The sequence below is a fragment of the Passer montanus genome, unplaced genomic scaffold, assembly GCF_014805655.1.
Source record: "Passer montanus isolate IOZ18808 unplaced genomic scaffold, ASM1480565v1 scaffold28, whole genome shotgun sequence".
Taxonomy (NCBI): Eukaryota; Metazoa; Chordata; class Aves; order Passeriformes; family Passeridae; genus Passer; species Passer montanus.
In genome coordinates this window covers 5,708,574-5,727,095 of record NW_024367483.1, presented here as the reverse complement: position 1 = coordinate 5,727,095, position 18,522 = coordinate 5,708,574, and the positions used below count along the sequence as shown (strand labels likewise).

Sequence of the window (18,522 nt, the reverse complement as noted above, 5' to 3'; positions counted from 1 at the left end):
TTTAGATAAAAATACAAAAGCCTGATAAAAATTTGGGATCGAACAGCATGGTAAAGAGCATTATTCCATAACTGTCTCACTTTACCTGACAGATTTTTAGAGGCCAGATAAATGTTTCTCTTTAATAGCCTCAGAAATAGAAAGCAAGAAAAGAAGGAAACACAGCTTCTGCACTAGCGTCTCGCTCTTCCTGCTCCTGCACAGCCCTGTAACAAAGCTCAGGAGAGGCAGCAAGGAAATGAATTGATCACAAGCTCTTCAACACTTCAGCTTCCCCAACTCAAGAGTATCTTCCCAAATGAACCTTCACCCAAACTGGAAGGGCAAGGAGTACGGAAAAAGGGAGATCTTCCAGAACTCAACTTCCCCTGAAAAACTCTACCATACTCTATTCATACTGCTCCAAATAACCAAGAAATGGAATCTATCTGTCAAGATGCTTGCAGACTGAAGTTATTTCCTTACAGTGAATTGATCATAAACCTTGAAATGAAATTTTGGAAAGAATGGACAGCATGTTGCTTCTTCCAGGCTGTTCTCCTTCCTAAATTACAAATTGGTTACACTGGTAAGAAAAAGTAATAGAACATTAGTCACATTATTCCTTCCCCCAAGCTTTTATTTTCCTGATCAATTTATGATTACTATCAAAACTGAGTCAGACGATACAAACCAGTTGTCTGGTTTGCTCTTTTTCTTCCTAACTATTTTCTGAAAAAGAAATCTGCTAAAGGGACAAGCATTAATATCAAATATTCTTTAGTTATCAGACATAATAGTACTTTTTAGGTGGTTTACATGTTTAACAAATTTCTGCAGACAAATCTGTGCCATTCAAAAATCATTGGAGAGATTTATTTGCTCTGTAAATATACCACAACATCAGCTATTGCAATCTAAACTTATGGATATTAAATGTTTGTTCACAATTCCCCCTTTTTTCCCCTTCCTTCTCCCTCAATGAAAGAAAATAAAGTAAGACTAAAATACAATCAAGATACGAAAGAGGCAAAAGCCTATAATCTAAGCCAAGTCACGAAGTCATGCCTTGATTTTCCAAAAGAGGGAGATGCAGCTCCATTTGTGATTTAAGTATTTCAATTGCACTGCAGAACTTCTGACATCTTTAGCTAGTTTACTAGATCAGGTTAAAAAGGAAAGCTTTTGCTCCTTTTTCTATTTTTGTGCTTCTCTTAGAAAACTAAGAGAAACTGTAGTAACAAAAAAATACAAAAAACACTGTATTATCTATTTGAATAAAAAAGTAATTCAAAAGATGGAACCAGTAACCCAGTATTAAAAGCTATCTATGCAGTTAAAAATACCATAGGAAAATCAAACTGTCAGAATTCAGGAAACCTTAGGAGAGTTGTTAAAAATGAAAGCAACATCACACATAAACTTTCCCAATTGATTTTAACAGTCAAGTGTATAGAAAATACTTCCTTAATCACCCAAGTACATGGATTTGTAACTGTTAGCTACAAAGGGGCAGAATTATTGGGTATGAGGGACAGCCAGCTTATTCTCACAAAGGGAAAACACACATCTGTGCTGAAGGAAAGCATTAAAATTCTTCTTTCAGTCTAGAATCCTGATTTTGAAAACCTTTTAACAAAAAAAAAAATCAAAGGTAAACTGGAATCTCTAGAATATACAGTTGAAAAAATATTTTCCCTCCCTATGACTCAATCAGAAACAAGTTACTAGAAGAACAGTGATGAAGCTTAAAGACTATAAAAATTTGTATGCATAATATAGAAGCATTCCTGTATGTATTCTACTAGTCTCTTACTTAAGAGGCTTGGGTACAAAGAGCATGGTTCGAAAAGCAACCATAAAGAAAAAGCACATTACACATACAGTAAGTGTAACTTCTTACAGTTGTTTCAAGCCATGTCAAGTAGAAAAGCTGATGAAGTATGTAATACAGGCACCCAAGCATTAAGTATTACTTATCCTGAACTACAAAGCATTTGTATCAAGGACAATTGCTGCAGAATGCACTTTGCAATTGGGTGGCTGTGCCACACTGCAGAGAATGTCAGGAGCATTCCCTAGAAAGTGATCCTACCCTCCAAACAAAAACAATTCCCATGAGAATCACAGCCATGCTTATGTATTTTTAATATGGACTCTCAAAATCTTTTTCAAGACCTCTTCTTCTTTAAGATGCCTCCCTCTTTTCCTCAAGGAAAAAAAAAAAAACAACCACCACATTTTACTTAAATTTTCACTTAATAGTAATTGAAACAATTAAGTCTTCTGTGTGGATAAACTAAAAGTAAAATATCTTAAAGTATTTTTAAATAGCAAAACCTCTAACCGGAGAATTGTGCAATCTTCACGTCACAGGACAACTAAGCTTGCCAAAATAAATGAACAAGAATATTCTGAAGGACTGAACTCAGCCTGCAACAAAGGCTCCAAAGAACAACAGTCCACTGCATTACAACAGCTCATTGGTGCTACAACCTCTCCTGTGACTCCATGAGGAGTTGCACTTTGTTTACTAAATCCAAACAGGCAACGCCAAGAGACCATTTACCTCCCAAAGAGATAACAACTCCTCCTGATGGCAAACCTCATCTGTAACCCAAAGAAGTCTACAACAACTTGCTGAAGGGTCCATGGCTCACAATCACATGGTGAAACATGAAGGGTACTGCCACAGAATTAATGTTCTAATTGTCATCAGCATTACTTATATCCAGTATATGTACAAAATATACATATATACAGTATATATATAAATGTATATGGTACATTATTTAAGTTTAGTAACTTCAAAATCTCAGGAGTATAAGTCTGTTTCTTCTTCCACACAGACTATGTACCATGATGCTGCAGAACACTTGTTTCATTCACTTTTCAAATTTGAAAACCTGGTGATTGTGTTTTGGGTTGTGTTTTGTTTGGTTGGTTGGTTTTCTTGGGGTTTTTTTTGGTATCCTACTGACTAATTAAGACATGACATTCAAGTGACACAGAACTTGGCACACTGAGCAAGGATATTCCCTCTTCCCCCAGGCTAACGTAAAAACCAAAATAATTAGAAGTGTTTCTACATGTACATGAAAGAAAATAGCAAACATTTCTTCAGGAAGGTTTCCACTGAAACCAAGTGAGTACCTCTGCTCAGGATATCCAAGACTCCCTTTGTAAAAGCCATCTGACTGCACATAACCTATCTCATAATGACAACAATTTCCCCAGGAACGTGTTGTCTTCTCCAACGTTGGACACTTAAGATCTAGCTAGACAGGGTGCTGGGCCATTGTGACCAGGCCATGCTCTTGTCAAGAATGACTGGACCAGAAGATTCTTGAGGCCCCTTCCAACCAGGTATTCTGTGTTTCTATTTACATCTTACAACCCTGAAAGTCCACCACATCTTTAACATTTCTGTCCCTAGAATCCTAGCCACCAGCCTGCCATGATTAATAGATTTCCTGAAATTTCACATTCTCATTATAAACACGTTTTTGACTGCAGACTGCTGGAAGTGCATGAGACCTGAACTCCACACCAGTCTGGTATTATGCTGCTGCACCTCCTGATCAGCAGGGTCAGCTGCAGCACCATCTATTTCATTGGTGACAGTAATTACACTTGATGAATTTTACTAGCAGTGGTTCCCTGACACAGATTAACCTACCTCCTCACCATATTTGATTCCTTTTCAAGGGGTACAAGTTTAACACAGAACATGCAGATCTACTAGGAAGTATAGGATAAAGTGGTAAAACTGTAAGGATTAACTTTTGAAACTATTCTTCACAACTAGCTTTCCTCTACCCAGCACCTCAGGAATACAAGTGTACTTTAGATACTTTCAATCATTTTTAATAAACTGTTAATGCTGTGTGTCAATGTAGCTCTTTCCTTTGTACACTTGAGTATTAAAAAACATAATACATTTGGACTGGAAAACTATTAAAACCAATCATAGTGAACTTATAAGCATTTTGTACAAACTGATGAAAGAACTGTGTTGTTCATGCCTGCCTTGATCTTGTACTGGCCTTGGCACCTACAACTCCTGTTCAGCAATCACTGAAACCACTCAAACATGCAACAGTATCAGTAGAAAAATACCGTGTTAACAAGTGTACAAGTTACCAAATTTAATCACTTCATTACAGTACAAGATACTCCCTCAAAATATAAACATCACCATTTAGATATATAGAATATATATACACACACAGAGACACGTGAAAAAGAAAAGGATACAGACGTAACAAATAATGGAATGCAGAGCTTTTAAAAAGTTTCTACCAGTTTCTGAGGTGTTCTTTCCAGGAAAAATACATGAAATACATTTCATGAATATTAAAGTGATATTTAGTTGCATATATAGATTCATGCACCTACCCAGCACATTGTCAGCTAAAGTGTCAGATGAGTTTATTAGTCTAAAAAATTATTGTTCTGGTAGTAATTTCAGAAATTACATACCTATTGTCATTATTACAAAGTTGATTTTTTAATTTTATATATTTATTTGATATATTTAAATATATCCTCTCCAGCTAGAAAAGAAAATTTAGTGGTTCTACTATAGAGATTATTTTCCTAGTTAATGGTACAGGGCAGCAGGTAGCTCTACTATAATTGCCAATATTTTTCAAGTACTGATCTTGCCATTTATTCTTATTCATGTGTGAAGATATTCTTATTCATATGTGTGAAGATATTTCAGAATTTGACCATGAATTTGGCAAATTGCATCCTTTAAAAATTTAAACCTAGTTGAAAATAATTTCCAGTCTCAATTTTAACCAATACTATCCCTAAACTCCACTGACACTATTTCAAAATTATGTTGCCAACCACATGGAAAACTTAATTTATAGGTATATTTACACAGTTGGAAAAATCATTAATAAATAAACAGTAAAAGGACAAAGTGTAACACTGATTAAACTCCTGCATTAATACAACCACACATAATGAGACTTGCTATAGAAGTTTATCTATGATATTTTTTTTTAAAAGCTCGCTGTGTCCTCTAAAATTTAATTAAGAATATCAAAAATTAAGGAAAAAAACCCAGTCATTTTCCACCACAAAAAGTAAGTACTTGCACCCCAACTGCTACCTCTGTAGAATAACAAACATGCTGATGTTTAAGGAAAACATCTTTCAAACTACCTCATTAGAAATAATGAGAGGTAAAAAGCCCTCTTTTATTAAAGGGTAACATTTGGCTTTGGGTTTAAATCTTTGCTCACTTGTGACATCTGTCAGAAGCTTAAAAAGCCAGCACTACCCTACCATAATAGCAACAATATTTGTCCACTTAACTCAGTCTAAGTTCCCAATTGATCCACAAGTGAAAGAAAAAAGATACCCTTTTCTAGCAGGTAACCTTATTTTGAACAAGATAGATGTCAAAATTCACAAAGGAGTCACTCAACTATCATAAGCACCCATCTCTTCACACAGAAAAGTGTCAGAAGATTTACAGCAGATTTTTAATTACTCATTTTCTGCAATGTTTGTATTTACTTATGAGAAGACTGCCTGAAGAGCTACAGTAGACAGCCTGCTACTGTTTGAAAACAGGCAAACGTTTGACCTCTGCTCCTCATTTATTTTCCCACAAAAATATTTTGTGACCTGATCTAAATTAGTGTCACCGACTACACTCCATCCATTTCCCATTCTGGCTTAGATATTACTTATTTAAAAGAAATGACCTTGTTACCATTTCAGAACTTGGCATTCGCCTGTGTGGAACTGAAGATCAAAACAGAGTAGACAGAAGCTAAAGAAAAGGACCTTCTGGAAGAGACATTTCTTCCCCTAACAGATTAATCACCACAATAATATCTGAAGTTAACTATTTTAACTTAAGTATTTAAGAATCATGCTGGTAAAAGAAACTTGTAAAGCTGTGATTCCCTTAGACTTCTTTAGTAAAGAAAAATGGGAAATACTTCCACTACTAGAAAGATGCCTGTTGCCTAGTCTAGTGTAGACACCAGTGCCTGTGTATTTCAATATTACCTCTGCAATCTGCATAGCAGTTTCTGTCTGCAAACAATCAATTTTCTCAGCTTCTACATGAATAAACAACAGCAAAACTGTGCTCTAACACACAAAATACAGACATTTATGAACAATCATAAATGTTTGAACCACATAGCTCAAGGACAACTTACAGAAAAGCAGAAGCTTTCTGCACCCATTAGGAGAATGGGAGAGGGTAAGATCAGCTGTAGCGTGAGGATAAGGTACATGTCTACCATGGGAATACTCCAAAAGCTTTTGTGATAAAACATCTTTGAACTACCTTAACTACAGACTTTTTAGGTTTTTTCTGTTAGTCCCCTCATCTGACTGCATTACAAGTACACACAGAGAAGTGTTGGATTCAGTCCTGAAGGCACCACAGAACAAAAACAAAGTGTCATGAAATATTATCAGCAAAGCTACAGATGAGGCAGGGAGTAGCTCCATATGGATGGAGCCATCAATTATAACTACATACACTCATGAATCAAGTTCCTAAATATTTGGTCCTTTTTTAAGGAATATACTCCAAAGAAAATTTGTTTCACAGGCAGTATTGCTTCAAAAGCCTGTTGGACAATAATGTGCTGTGAGTGTCAGTGACAGCCATGTAACTTTGTCTAAAATTGACCACAGAAAGCACAATTAAAGTGACAGGGTAGAAAAAGCCTAAAAACAAAAATTCAAAAGATACCCACTGGCAGAGTAGAATGTGGTTTTTCAGAAAATTCAGAGCAACTACAGAAGTACAGCAATTCATCTTGAAAGTACATCAGTACCAAGTGCAATCCATGGCAATTCCACATATATACAAATTATGTATAATGCAATCCTTGCTTTATGGAGTTTATATGTCAAAGAAAATGCTGAAGAGGAAGAAAATATTATCAAGACCTTACTTCAAAATAAGGAGATATGACCAGTGATTACCTAAGAGGAAAAAAAAAATCTTATATTGCTCCAAAAGCATTTAAGATTCTATGCTTTTTTTGCTATTGTGTTAATAATTATCAACACTCATCATTGTTCGCACCTCTAATCTTTACAAAAAGCATAGAATATTCTAGAGTAGATAAGAGTTTTGCAGATAAAACAAAGTAGGTAAGTTCTGCAACAATCAAAAAATCTAACCTACTTGCATCTCAAAACCATGGAAAATACTAAATAGCCATTCTATCCTCTCATAATTTGCTGCATAATCACTGAATTTCTAAGTTGCAGACAAGTATTTTCTTTCCTACTCTGTAAAATAAAAACAGCTTTCTCGTCCTTGAATGACTATTCCTAAACTTCAATTTATCCTTATTTATTACTGGGATTATTTCATAAGGCATAACAAAAAGCATAGAGATTAGCACACACACTGAGTAAGCATTTCCAGAGCATTTTACACATATCTTTGTTTTAACAGATTTCTTGTTTGCCTAAGCAGATTTTCAGCAGGAAAATAAGGATTTTTCTTTTTACAGCATTCTAGTTCTGTTGATGGGACCTCTGAAAATGCAGTAGTATTATACAAATACTTCCAGGCTCATAATTTTCATAGTCTATCGGCAATTTCAGTACATTTTTTTCCTTTACTACTTACTACTGCCCTCTATTAGCACCCAGTATCTCTGAAACTCAAGCTCTGAGTGCAACAAAGCACATCTCTGATTTAAATCAATATTCACCTAGAAATCATCAACTCTGCTGTGAGTTAGTTGTTATTAGGTGTATTTGCACTAAGCACACAACTGTGGCATTTGACAGCTCAAGAAATTTTCCATTAATTTCGGAAAAAAAAACATTTTAAGCTCATGGATGCTCTTGAAATACAACTGTGTTCAGTTTCACTTAAGCTTTCACTCAGTACTGTGAATTCCTAAAAGGTAAATTTAACAAACCTGCATGTACTATTAAAACAACAAAAAATCACCTAAAAAGCCATAGTTAAAAGCATTGCAAAAATTACCAAGTATTGAGATTTTAATAGGATCTTAATAACAGGTAGTTGCAGCAAATACAGAAAGATTTTACCTATATATGACTTATTTTTCAATTATCAATTTGAAAACTGTTTTCCTCTTATGACATGGTGCAATACTCTACAACTACATTTCAGCCACATATAACTGTTCCCAAAATCTCTCTTGGTGTCTTATGACATGGTGCAATACTCTACAACTACATTTCAACTACACATATGACTGTTCCCAAAATCTCTCTTGGTGATGCTTAACATTTCACTCCTTTAGGTCACTTTGCTCAACTAGATAAACTGTTTCTGCTTCTCAGAACAATCAGAAGATGATAAAGTTACTTACAAGAAAACAAAATGGACAGTAAATGAGCAAGAAGGATTACAAGAGTTAGAGTAAGTCTAGAACCAACACCTTTAGCTTTGACCCATGGGGCACAGGAGAACGGCCATTTTCAGGTGGAATAAACAACTCCCACTTCCCATATTCCAACTTCTTATAGGGATGAGAAGATGGATTCCAGCCATCTGCAAAATAAGAAACAATACTAAGTGTTCATCTTAAAATGAATCCAATTACAATTCAAAAGTGTAACTGAGTTCCATCTTTCTTAGAATAAATTCCAGTGAGAGCAGACACAAATACTTATATGCCTGATACTGCACAAACATTCAAAAGGGGTAAAACAAAATGCCACAGTTTTAAGTCTGCAGGAAGATTCCTCTGTCATTAAAAAAAAATAACTGAAGCAAGCTGAAATCCCATAATTCAAGATTCTTTGTCCTCTTTGGATTTACTGAGCACTAGAGATGTGCAGGGATGGTCATTATGGCCTGTCCAACTGAACAGAACAGACACCTGCCAAGGGGGTCTGGAGTGTTTGTAAGCACATTGAAGGTTAACTCCTCTGAATGGAGTGAAGATATCACTTCTGAACTGACACATTTCAGCAATGGAGTCATTTCTAGACTCCATTTCTACAAGGAAGTAAAAGGACAAATTTGAAAATTTCTTTTTTCTTTTCGCCTTGAAATGTCTACTTCACATAGTTCAAGGCAATAGACTCAAACTAAATAGGAACCACTCAACACAGAAAACTGAATTACAAGATATTAAAGCAACACATGTTAATCTTCCTTCACACTCATCTATTTGCATGCCATGGCCACTTGTAATAAGAAAAAACAAAAACAAAACAACAACAAACCAAAACTCTACACATCACTGAAAGAAGAAAAAGCAGACTTCAGATTAAGAATATTAACTCAGAGTTGTATAAAACAACATTGGTACTAGATATGTCAGTTTAAAAGTATTTCAATAAAAAATGGACAGTTAAACTGAAGCAGGATCATCACTTTTGCTACCATGGAAATCACAGCAGGGGAGGTAGGGAAATGAAGAAGGTCTATCCATCAGCATATGTATCTTTCTAAATATCAATAATCACAAATATTATCTGCTGTGCAACAAAAGGATAATCCTTCCTGGCAATGTATGGATGTGTTGCATTTCAGAAAAAGACCAGACTGCTTTCAAAGTTATTGGTTGCATTTGCACAGCTGTTTAAACCCAAGAACTGCCAATCTTTAAAGAACACTGAAAGACACAAATAAAACAAGGCCACACAATGTGACAAAAATTAGCATGCCAGACAAATATTCTGGTACCTACTCATTTTAAAGTGGAGAGTAAAACAGAAATGTACTTAATTCAGTATTCTATTTAGATGATAGTTTTATCATGTTTAAAGTATTTGGATAATGGAGCTAAATTTCATATATTAGAAGAGAAGAAAGTATTTAGTAAACTATTACTTAACAGCAGAAGAACTTACATATTAGTAAGATTTAAATGATTCCTTCCCCTTGGCTTTACACTGAAGTTTCAATCAAGAAAAATAACAAATACTACTAATATTTACTAGGACTAACATCAAACAAAAAACACCTTGACAATTAAGCAATACTCCTTAATAAAATGTCTAAACTGCAAACTATAGTGTTTATACAGTAAAATATAGATGTATTTTTTATTTCAGGGCACAGTAAAAAAGATGTAGAAAACTTTTAAAAAGTTGGGTTTTTTTAAATTATAAACAGCTAGACTGTCTCAAATAAACATTCCAAAGGCAAAAATGAGAAAACAGAAGAAAGATGTTAAAAAGTTGCAAGAATGTTGCCTTAAAAACAGGTTAGGATTTATGATAGTCAAGACCCAACTTGGGGGACTTACTCTAAATTCTTTCCATCTTCTTCTCCTCCCAGATATCCCACCATCTTCATGGCTTCTCATGAAACTCTTTCCAACAGAGCTACACCTTTTGATTCAATGCACAAACTGAACCACATATGCCAGGTGATGAATATTGAGTAATATTAAAAATTACAGTAAAAAATTCTTAGGCCTAGTTTTCATAAAACTCACCCAGGGGAACCTGCATGGAGTTAATCATATCCACCAAAACCACTGCACTCTTACAATATTGAAAAAAAAAAGATTCTCATAACCGCTACTAAAACCACATCTTCCCTCCTTCAGAGAGAGAATTGTTACAGCTCTACCTATTTAAATATTTCTGCTCTCCACAGACAGATTTGATAATTCTGCCAAAGTTGCCTGAACTTTCCCCTTCACCTGCCAGCAATGCCAGATGCTCCTGTTAATCCCTCCTGTTCCCAGCCACAGTCCATGACTGCAAGCCTGTGGCTCATGATTTAAAAATAAATGAAAAGCAATACCCATCTTCCCCAGATGGTCCTACTTAAATCCACTGTTTACTAATTACCCCTGGAGAGGAGCTCACTTAGAAAGATTATAACAGAAAACACTGCTTTGTATTAATGCCAGAGGCATAAAGAACATAGAACACCCTGAAAACTGAATATTCCTTTCAAAGAGAGAGTGGCTCATGTTTATCTCAGTTTTACTGCTTGGTTTTCTGATTTTTCAGCAAAACTTACCCCAAAATGCCTAAGGAAAGAGAGAAAAAAACAAACTCAACTAACCAACAAGTGATTAGCAGACTACTATGAAGATGAAAAACAAAAAGTCAAAAGAAATATCCTAGTTTGAGAACAGAGACTTCAAAGATTCTGCCAACTACAAATAGGAAAAGGCTGAGGGGATTACCAGCAGAAGTTCAAATAATCAGATTGAACAGGTATTGGGGAAAAAGGACACCATCACAGAATACTCATAAGCCATACACAAAGGCAAAAGCTTCTGTACAAGAGTTCAAGCCACAGCTATTGCTTAATCCAACACAGGAGACATCTTTGGTAGCCTGATACTTTGATTTGTCTCATCTCTGTGATTGGATCTTCCAATCCCAACCAATTATTAAAACACTACATCCTACCTCAGCAACAGGAGGCACAAGGGAACTTCTTGCCCAAAACTACACACTTAGCATGCCAAAGAATCATGAACTGAGCTTTAATGTAGAACAGAATTCAAAGCTATAAAGGTTTGGTTTCTACCATTTGTGACAGAAAATCAATTTAAATGCATATTTCCAGCTAAATGACAATTTGAGTGACTTCTTGTTCAATCTCCTGATTTTGTTTTCACATTGACAAGGATATAGCATGCACCTCTGAGGCTCATGCCTGAACTTGGGAGTTTCATACAAGAAATTAACACTTGTCACAGAGGAAAGGAGCTGTTCTCATATATTACTCAAATAATTTACTTTGTCCAATACAATAACTGTAGCTGTTTTGTTTCTTTCAGAAGTCAAAAAACTTTATGAACTAAAGCTTAATTCTCAAGTGAAATCAAATCTCTTATAGCAACTGTATTTCCACATACTTTCTGATCAACTAAAGACACCTAAAGAGAATAGAGTTCAGCAAATACACAGCACCCTTGAAGAAAGTTTATCAGACAAGCAGGAGTTCAGACAAGGGAAAGAACATCAAAATCCCAGTATCCCGACAACATACCTGTATCCCACTTTATTAGAATATGAAATCAGAACATAACTGGAGATTCTCCAAGGACACTGTTCTGTTCTACACATTGGCCAATTAGGTCTTCCTCTCCTCACATTATTCATTTTTATAGCAGATTACATTAATGGTTTAGCTGTTGGAAATCAGGCAAATAGCTCAAACACTGACACAAAAACAGGTGTCATTACTTCTCAGATAGGATGTTTCCCTGTATATTAGTGACACCTTATATTACAGTCTGCTGCTTTTCATCATCTGCGCCCACAAAAATATAACACTGACTTTACTCATCAAATGTAGATATTTTTCTCTAAAAAATCTTGAAAGGAAGCAGTAAGAAATTCAGCATGATATAATGACAGTACCTAGAATCCACTTAATTAAAAATCTGAAATAAAAAAATCCCAAAACATTCTGATACATGAAGTTTTTAGTCAGCTGTCAGATACCAAAATTATGAAGTACAGTGCCTTAAGGTACTCTCTTTTCACTCTGAAGGGACCATGTCAGAGTTTAAATAATAGACAAATATCCTCCCAGAAACAACTATCCTACCCTCCCTCCACCCTCCAACGACAGCAGAAGTCTTCCCAACTAGTGCAAGGAAAAGGAAGCAAAAACCAAACCAGATATTCTAGACTGATCAACATTTTAGATCAATGTGAGCTGGAAAGGAGGAAAGGGAAGACAACTAAAAGACCAGAAAGCACAAATATAAGAATGTATTATAGCAAATGCTGACTTTCAAATTAATACATGCATACTTACTCTCAAACTTTTTAAAACCAGTAGCTTTCTTTTTAAAACTAACAAATTGTTTACAGAGAACCCACTGAGCCTCTGCATGACCAAATACAAATGTGAGTGTTCCAATTCCCAAATAAATTAGGTGGGTTGCTCTCAAAACTCACAGTTCAGTGACTTATTTTGAAATAGCCAAATTTAAAGCAGCAATAAATTGACAGCAGCCACTGGGTTCCTCAGCAATAGGGCACACAAATGAAATATTTAGTGTTATCACTGAGAGCTTTTGAAAGAGCTATAATGTTGAGAGAGCCTCCAGTGTTGGAAATTTGGCTGAGTAATTGTCTCATACACTTGATTTACTGACATGCTGAAAGTACTAATTGACAAATTTAAATTTAATGTTTTTAGATGCTCATTTAATACTTCTTATATAAAGCTTTGTACTAGAACACTAACAGATACAATACTTTTTCTGTCCAATTATAGAGTTTTAAAGAGAGAAAAAAAGCTCTGAAAGCATTGGGATTTTCCTGAATTCATATTTTTAATTCTCCAATCCACTTACAGATTTGTGTGCTTTTTCTAGTTTCTAGCTTTTTTTTTCCAAAATGCACACTGATATTAAGAATTTTTCTATGAATTAGAGCTATCCCATTCATTACAATTTTCTCAGAATAAGATATAAAAATTCCATTATTTGTGTCAAAATACCTTAATAGCAAAGTTTTTTTTAATTGTTATAAGGCATAGAAGTCACTCAGAAAAATCTGTACATGTACAGGACTAAGGCTTCACATGTATATAATTACAAAAGTAAATTATTCATGTTTATCTTACATACAATTTGTAACAAAGATTATCAACTATAAGCTTAATTATAAATTTGGAAAAAAAAAGTTCAAGGTCTCTGTACACAAGCTATACTTGCAATTTTATTTTTACTAGTTTTTGATCCTCAAAAAACTTAAGATGAAACAGCAGAGACTAATACTTTGTGTCTTTACATCAAACATTAAGATATTCTCAGAAAATACCATATTATTAAGTAAAACACTGCTATTCATCTCCAAAACAATAAGCATGAATTCAGTTTTTTATATTATATACCACCATATTTCAGTTTAAATCCTAAAGAGCTTCTGTCATCTAAGTTCAATATTTATTTGTCTAAGATTTCCAACTTCCCTGATGTGGTTACGCTATGGCTCTTTTTATAAAAAAGTTTTATTAAAAAAAATCTTATTAAAAGCAATCTCAATATCCAATTTAAACACAATATAATCATAAATTTAGTCTGAGACTTTAACCTGCTTGAAAACTTAAAGAAAGGTTAAAGGGATTCAGTTTTAATTAAACATATCTGTAGCAATCTAACTCTAAATCTTCGGGTTTTGAAATCCAATTTCTCATGTGAGTATTATTCAAGATCATATGAATTGAATGACAATCTTCCATGGCTCCAGTCTTTCCAAGTACACTATTGTCCCCTTTGGGAATGAATACTTTACTATGACTGACTGATACATAGTAGAAACACAGTTTCCCCACATTAAAAATTAAAAGAAATTCATTGTATTTCTTCATTTAATTAGTGCCTGGATACAACTACTCTAAGATATTACCCCCTAAATTTCTGCTTCATATGATGTATTACATCAAATATTTCAAATGAAGTAGAGTTTAGAAAACTATTCCAGTGTTTAGCTACCCTATTCTGATATACATATATTTCCTCCCCAGCCTGATAAGACAATTTACAAGCTATAGCCTCTTTTCAAAATATTTAACTTATTATTAAATATCTGGTTTTAATATTAACATGTCTTAAAATACATATTTAAAACAAATGCACTCAAGTCTTTAGCTGAGTTGAGACATTTAACCTGCACTCATCCCATGAAAACCTTGAGCAATGGATGGGGTTGCAGCAAGTAGAAGAGAGATAAGGAGGAGAATTTTCTGCCTGTTTATACACATAAAACTGACCTATGAAAATAACCTGATCTATCTGCCTTGCAGTCTATATTGATACCCGAAATCACTATTATCTATCTAGTAGGTGAACTCATTATTCAGTGTTAGAGGACATATCCAATTTCAATATTAAAATGCAAGAACTACACGAACCTATTTATCAATGTCTATTCCAATAAAATGACAAGCAGCACTTTAAGAAAAGCTACTTTATCATTCACTATGCTAGTCCTATCAAACAGGATCATTGGTGAAAACAATGTTGCAATAACTTTTCTGTTCAACTTCTGCATCAAAACCAGGATTTTTTTTTTAAATAAAAACCTGCCTAAAATAAAGAGATTTTCCTTTTCATAGTTTCCTCAGACAGAGGTAAGGAATGGCCAACATTCAGCTTTGTGTTTAAGCAGAAGTAGTTAACTGCTTGAAAGAACTTTTTTTCATATAGTTTCTTTGCAATATAAATATACTGAACACTCCCTAGATCAATATTTTTGCAAAATCAAAGTCAGATAAATAAAACTGCGTGCTTCTGAAATGCAGCTAAATGAACAAAATAATTTCACAGAAAGTCCCTGTTCAGTAAGAACCAGCAATGCAAGACCTAGTACTTTGGCAGACCTAACTGAAGAGAGAGTAGAGGTGAAAGGGAAAAACAGAACAGAGCCCTCCAAAACCCTAAACAAAAAGGACAGCAAGTATTGAGGACTGAAGGGCAATGATGAATGTCACTTTCATCTACAAGCTTTAGAACATAATTTAAGTGTACCTAGCCTTCAAATAAGAAACAAACTTATAATTTTGTTTCAAATTCAAAGGGAATAGTCTTCCTGGTTTTCAGAGCAAGCAATGCAATTCTTCTACATAATACTGGCACCTTCCCATTCTGCTAACACCTTTTCTTCTTCTGCCCTCACAAACACAGAGTGGATACTCTTTCAGCAATATTTAGTTTGATTTTAGGCTACAATTTTCCAGCAGAACTTTTGTTTAAACTCTCAGGATGGGTGGGGATTCTCAAGGGTCTTGGTCCTTAGACAACACTGTTGCTTGATCAGTAAAATAAGATGAAGAAAATAATTTCACTGTTATTTTTGCTTCTCTGCATATAGTTTTATAAAAGTCTAGTTATAAAGCTTTAAAAGGAATTTCAGGAAGTTTAGATACAGCCTCGAGTTGCAGTGTGATCCAGTGTGATATGAGTCACTGCCTTTGGGGTATTAAAAAAACGCTTAACACTGACCATGCAACAGAAACACATCTTCATAAGCTACTGGAACACAGAGAAAAATATTATTCATTTAAGCCATGTCACATACTTTTTACTATCAGAATTTCACCATTGTGACAAAATTTTCTTTAAAAGAAGAGAATATTGATGTAAAACATTGTGCAGTGGAAAAGAAATTTTCCTAAGAATACTTACTGAAGTCACCTGCAAGGAACACTGCTTCTGCTCCCGGTGCCCACTCTTTGCAGTATATTCCACCATCTGGAAGTTGGTTAACTCCGAAGGTTTTGTAACTTTTCGTAAATTTATCAAGGCCACCTTCACTTTCCTCAATGTTCTTCAAGTGGTTATAAAATAGAGAATACCTTGCAATGAAAACAGAGAACATTTTTTAGAAAGATTAGCTAGCATCTCTCTTCTATTAACTACCGCAAAAACCTAAAAAAAAAATAAATTAAACACACTGACACAAGATTCACTGCTCCCTACTGGAAGAGGAAAAAAATCTAATACAAACCATGCAACTTTTCCATGGTTGTTACACAGTTTAAAATTACAAACTTCATGTTTGTCACTGCTTTCTCTACTTTACAGGAACATTTTGCACTTTCAGTCTAAAACTACAATTCCTGACTGGCAGCCAAGAAATCCCAGTATTACTACACAACAGGAGAACTTCACACTCTGAACAGCCTAGCACTTTTCCTTCCATCTTATTAATATCAGACACAACCCTCCTAGGGAGAGCTGGATAGGCCTGCCACATCTCTCACAGCCAGTTTTAATAGACAGACAATCTCAGGCCATTGAAAAGTTTGCAGTACAGCATGTCAGCATGGACAAAGCCATCTGGTCCTTGCAGAAAGGGGATTATTAGGCAACCTCTTTACAGAGACAATCAGCAAGACTTTGCAAGTCAGTCCCTGACACTGCAACAATTTGGAAAAAAAATACAGCTTCATAAAAGTAATTATTTGGACCATACCCTACTTACACCAGTAGAAATTTAAATGTCCTAAACCTCTAGCATAAACCTTTGCCTGCAACAGCTTAGAGTTTTTTTGACGTATTTTGCTATGCTTTCTCCAAGTAAGTTTCTGGAATTGATGGTAACACCAGGGGTACAATATAAACAAGATAGTCAACTTTGACCCCTAAATTATGAGCTATTTTGGGCAGAAGCACAGCTAAAAGCTGCATTTGAGCATTTAATTAATGTTACCTGTGCAGGTTTTTGTTGTTTGTTTGTTTTCAGTAAGACACTCCTGAGGTAAATTAGAAATGTTTTTTCATAAACAGTAAAGAGTCCTCTGAAGTGTATAAAAACCAGTGAGAACCCCAGCAAAACCAAACTCATCAGCCTTATTACATTTCCTACATTTTGCAAGAGGAAATATAAACACTAAACCAGCACTAAGGAATAACACCTTGGTGTTTAAAGACAAGTAAGTCTGTTAGCAGTGTCAGGACTCTGATTTGTTGCAAAGTTTTGATATTTTTTGGCCCTTAATTAGTTCAAATTAGCATATTGAAATGTCTAATTACTAGTTAAGGTAAACAGCATTACCTGTATTAATTTACAGTACTATGACTACTATTAAGGGTAATCTCCCAGTGAGTTTTTATTATTAAGACTGATGATAATCTTTAAAGGGAGAATTATTTGAAAATGCCTCCAGGAAACACTGTAGCAAATACACTCAGAACTATTTTTGCCCATCCACCTGCATTATTCTTTCAAAATTTGCTCATGGGTATAATCCTCAGAAGTGCATTATTAGCTACTACTGCTCTGATAATCAATTTCATTTATGTCCTTGAGGAAAAATATTTTGTCAGATTTCCAACTCTAAGCATATTATATATATATATATATATATACACACAAACTCAGTTGATCAACTTACATTTTAAATAGGTGCAACCAAAGATGTATATAAAGCTTAAATATATATATATATATATACACACACAAACTCAGTTCATCAACTTACATTTTAAATAGGTGCAATCAAAGATGTATATAAAGCTTAAATACAGAAACCCAGAGCAAGTCACAAATACCCTCAAAATTTTACCTATATCATCTGGTAAATTCAAATCACTCTATTTTTGAAGGGTTCTCCTCAGGGAAAAAATAAAACAATCACTATAGTTTTGAAATTTAAGTCATTCTTTAAAATATTGTATGATACAAGAAGTATAGTAATATACATATAGATATATGTTTTGTGTATATATATATTTAATTGGTTAAGGAAAAAAGTACATAATAAGAAGCATATTTGGAGTATTATCTGCAAATCCCTGTTTCTCTGCCTGTCAAAGCTGTTTCAAAATTGCTGCCTGTCACATGTATTGATTCCACCTTGTTCCACCGTAGCTGAAGCAGGATCTGTTTTACTTTAGGTAGCTGCTCTAACTTCAGAGAAGAGCTAACTGAAGCAATGAGCTTGATACAGGTAAAAGAGAAGATGTGGTTTTGAAATATATTATCGAACCAAAATTATTCTTTTCCTCCCCACTCTTATCACAAATACATTGTCACAGCTTTAAGAACATGATTAGTTGGATGTGGTATTTCCCATATCCAGCACAAAGTGAAAGGAGAGGCAAGCTTCATTTTTAAACA

At 34.5% G+C, this 18,522-nt stretch overlaps 1 protein-coding gene across 6 annotated transcripts in view; it reads right to left on the bottom strand.

Annotated features, from left to right (window-relative positions):
• Positions 1-18,522, bottom strand: part of GBE1 (1,4-alpha-glucan branching enzyme 1) — a 137,585-nt gene that overhangs the window by 89,713 nt on the left and 29,350 nt on the right. For 5 of the 6 annotated variants that reach the window (XM_039713236.1, XM_039713235.1, XM_039713238.1 and 2 more), the window contains exons 2-3: positions 16,086-16,255; positions 8,397-8,509 (exon numbers count right to left, since the gene is read on the bottom strand). In XM_039713236.1, coding sequence (XP_039569170.1) covers positions 8,397-8,509; positions 16,086-16,255 — 283 coding nt within the window. The remainder of the gene's footprint in view (positions 1-8,396; positions 8,510-16,085; positions 16,256-18,522) is intronic. The other variant, XM_039713240.1, reaches the window with a different exon arrangement.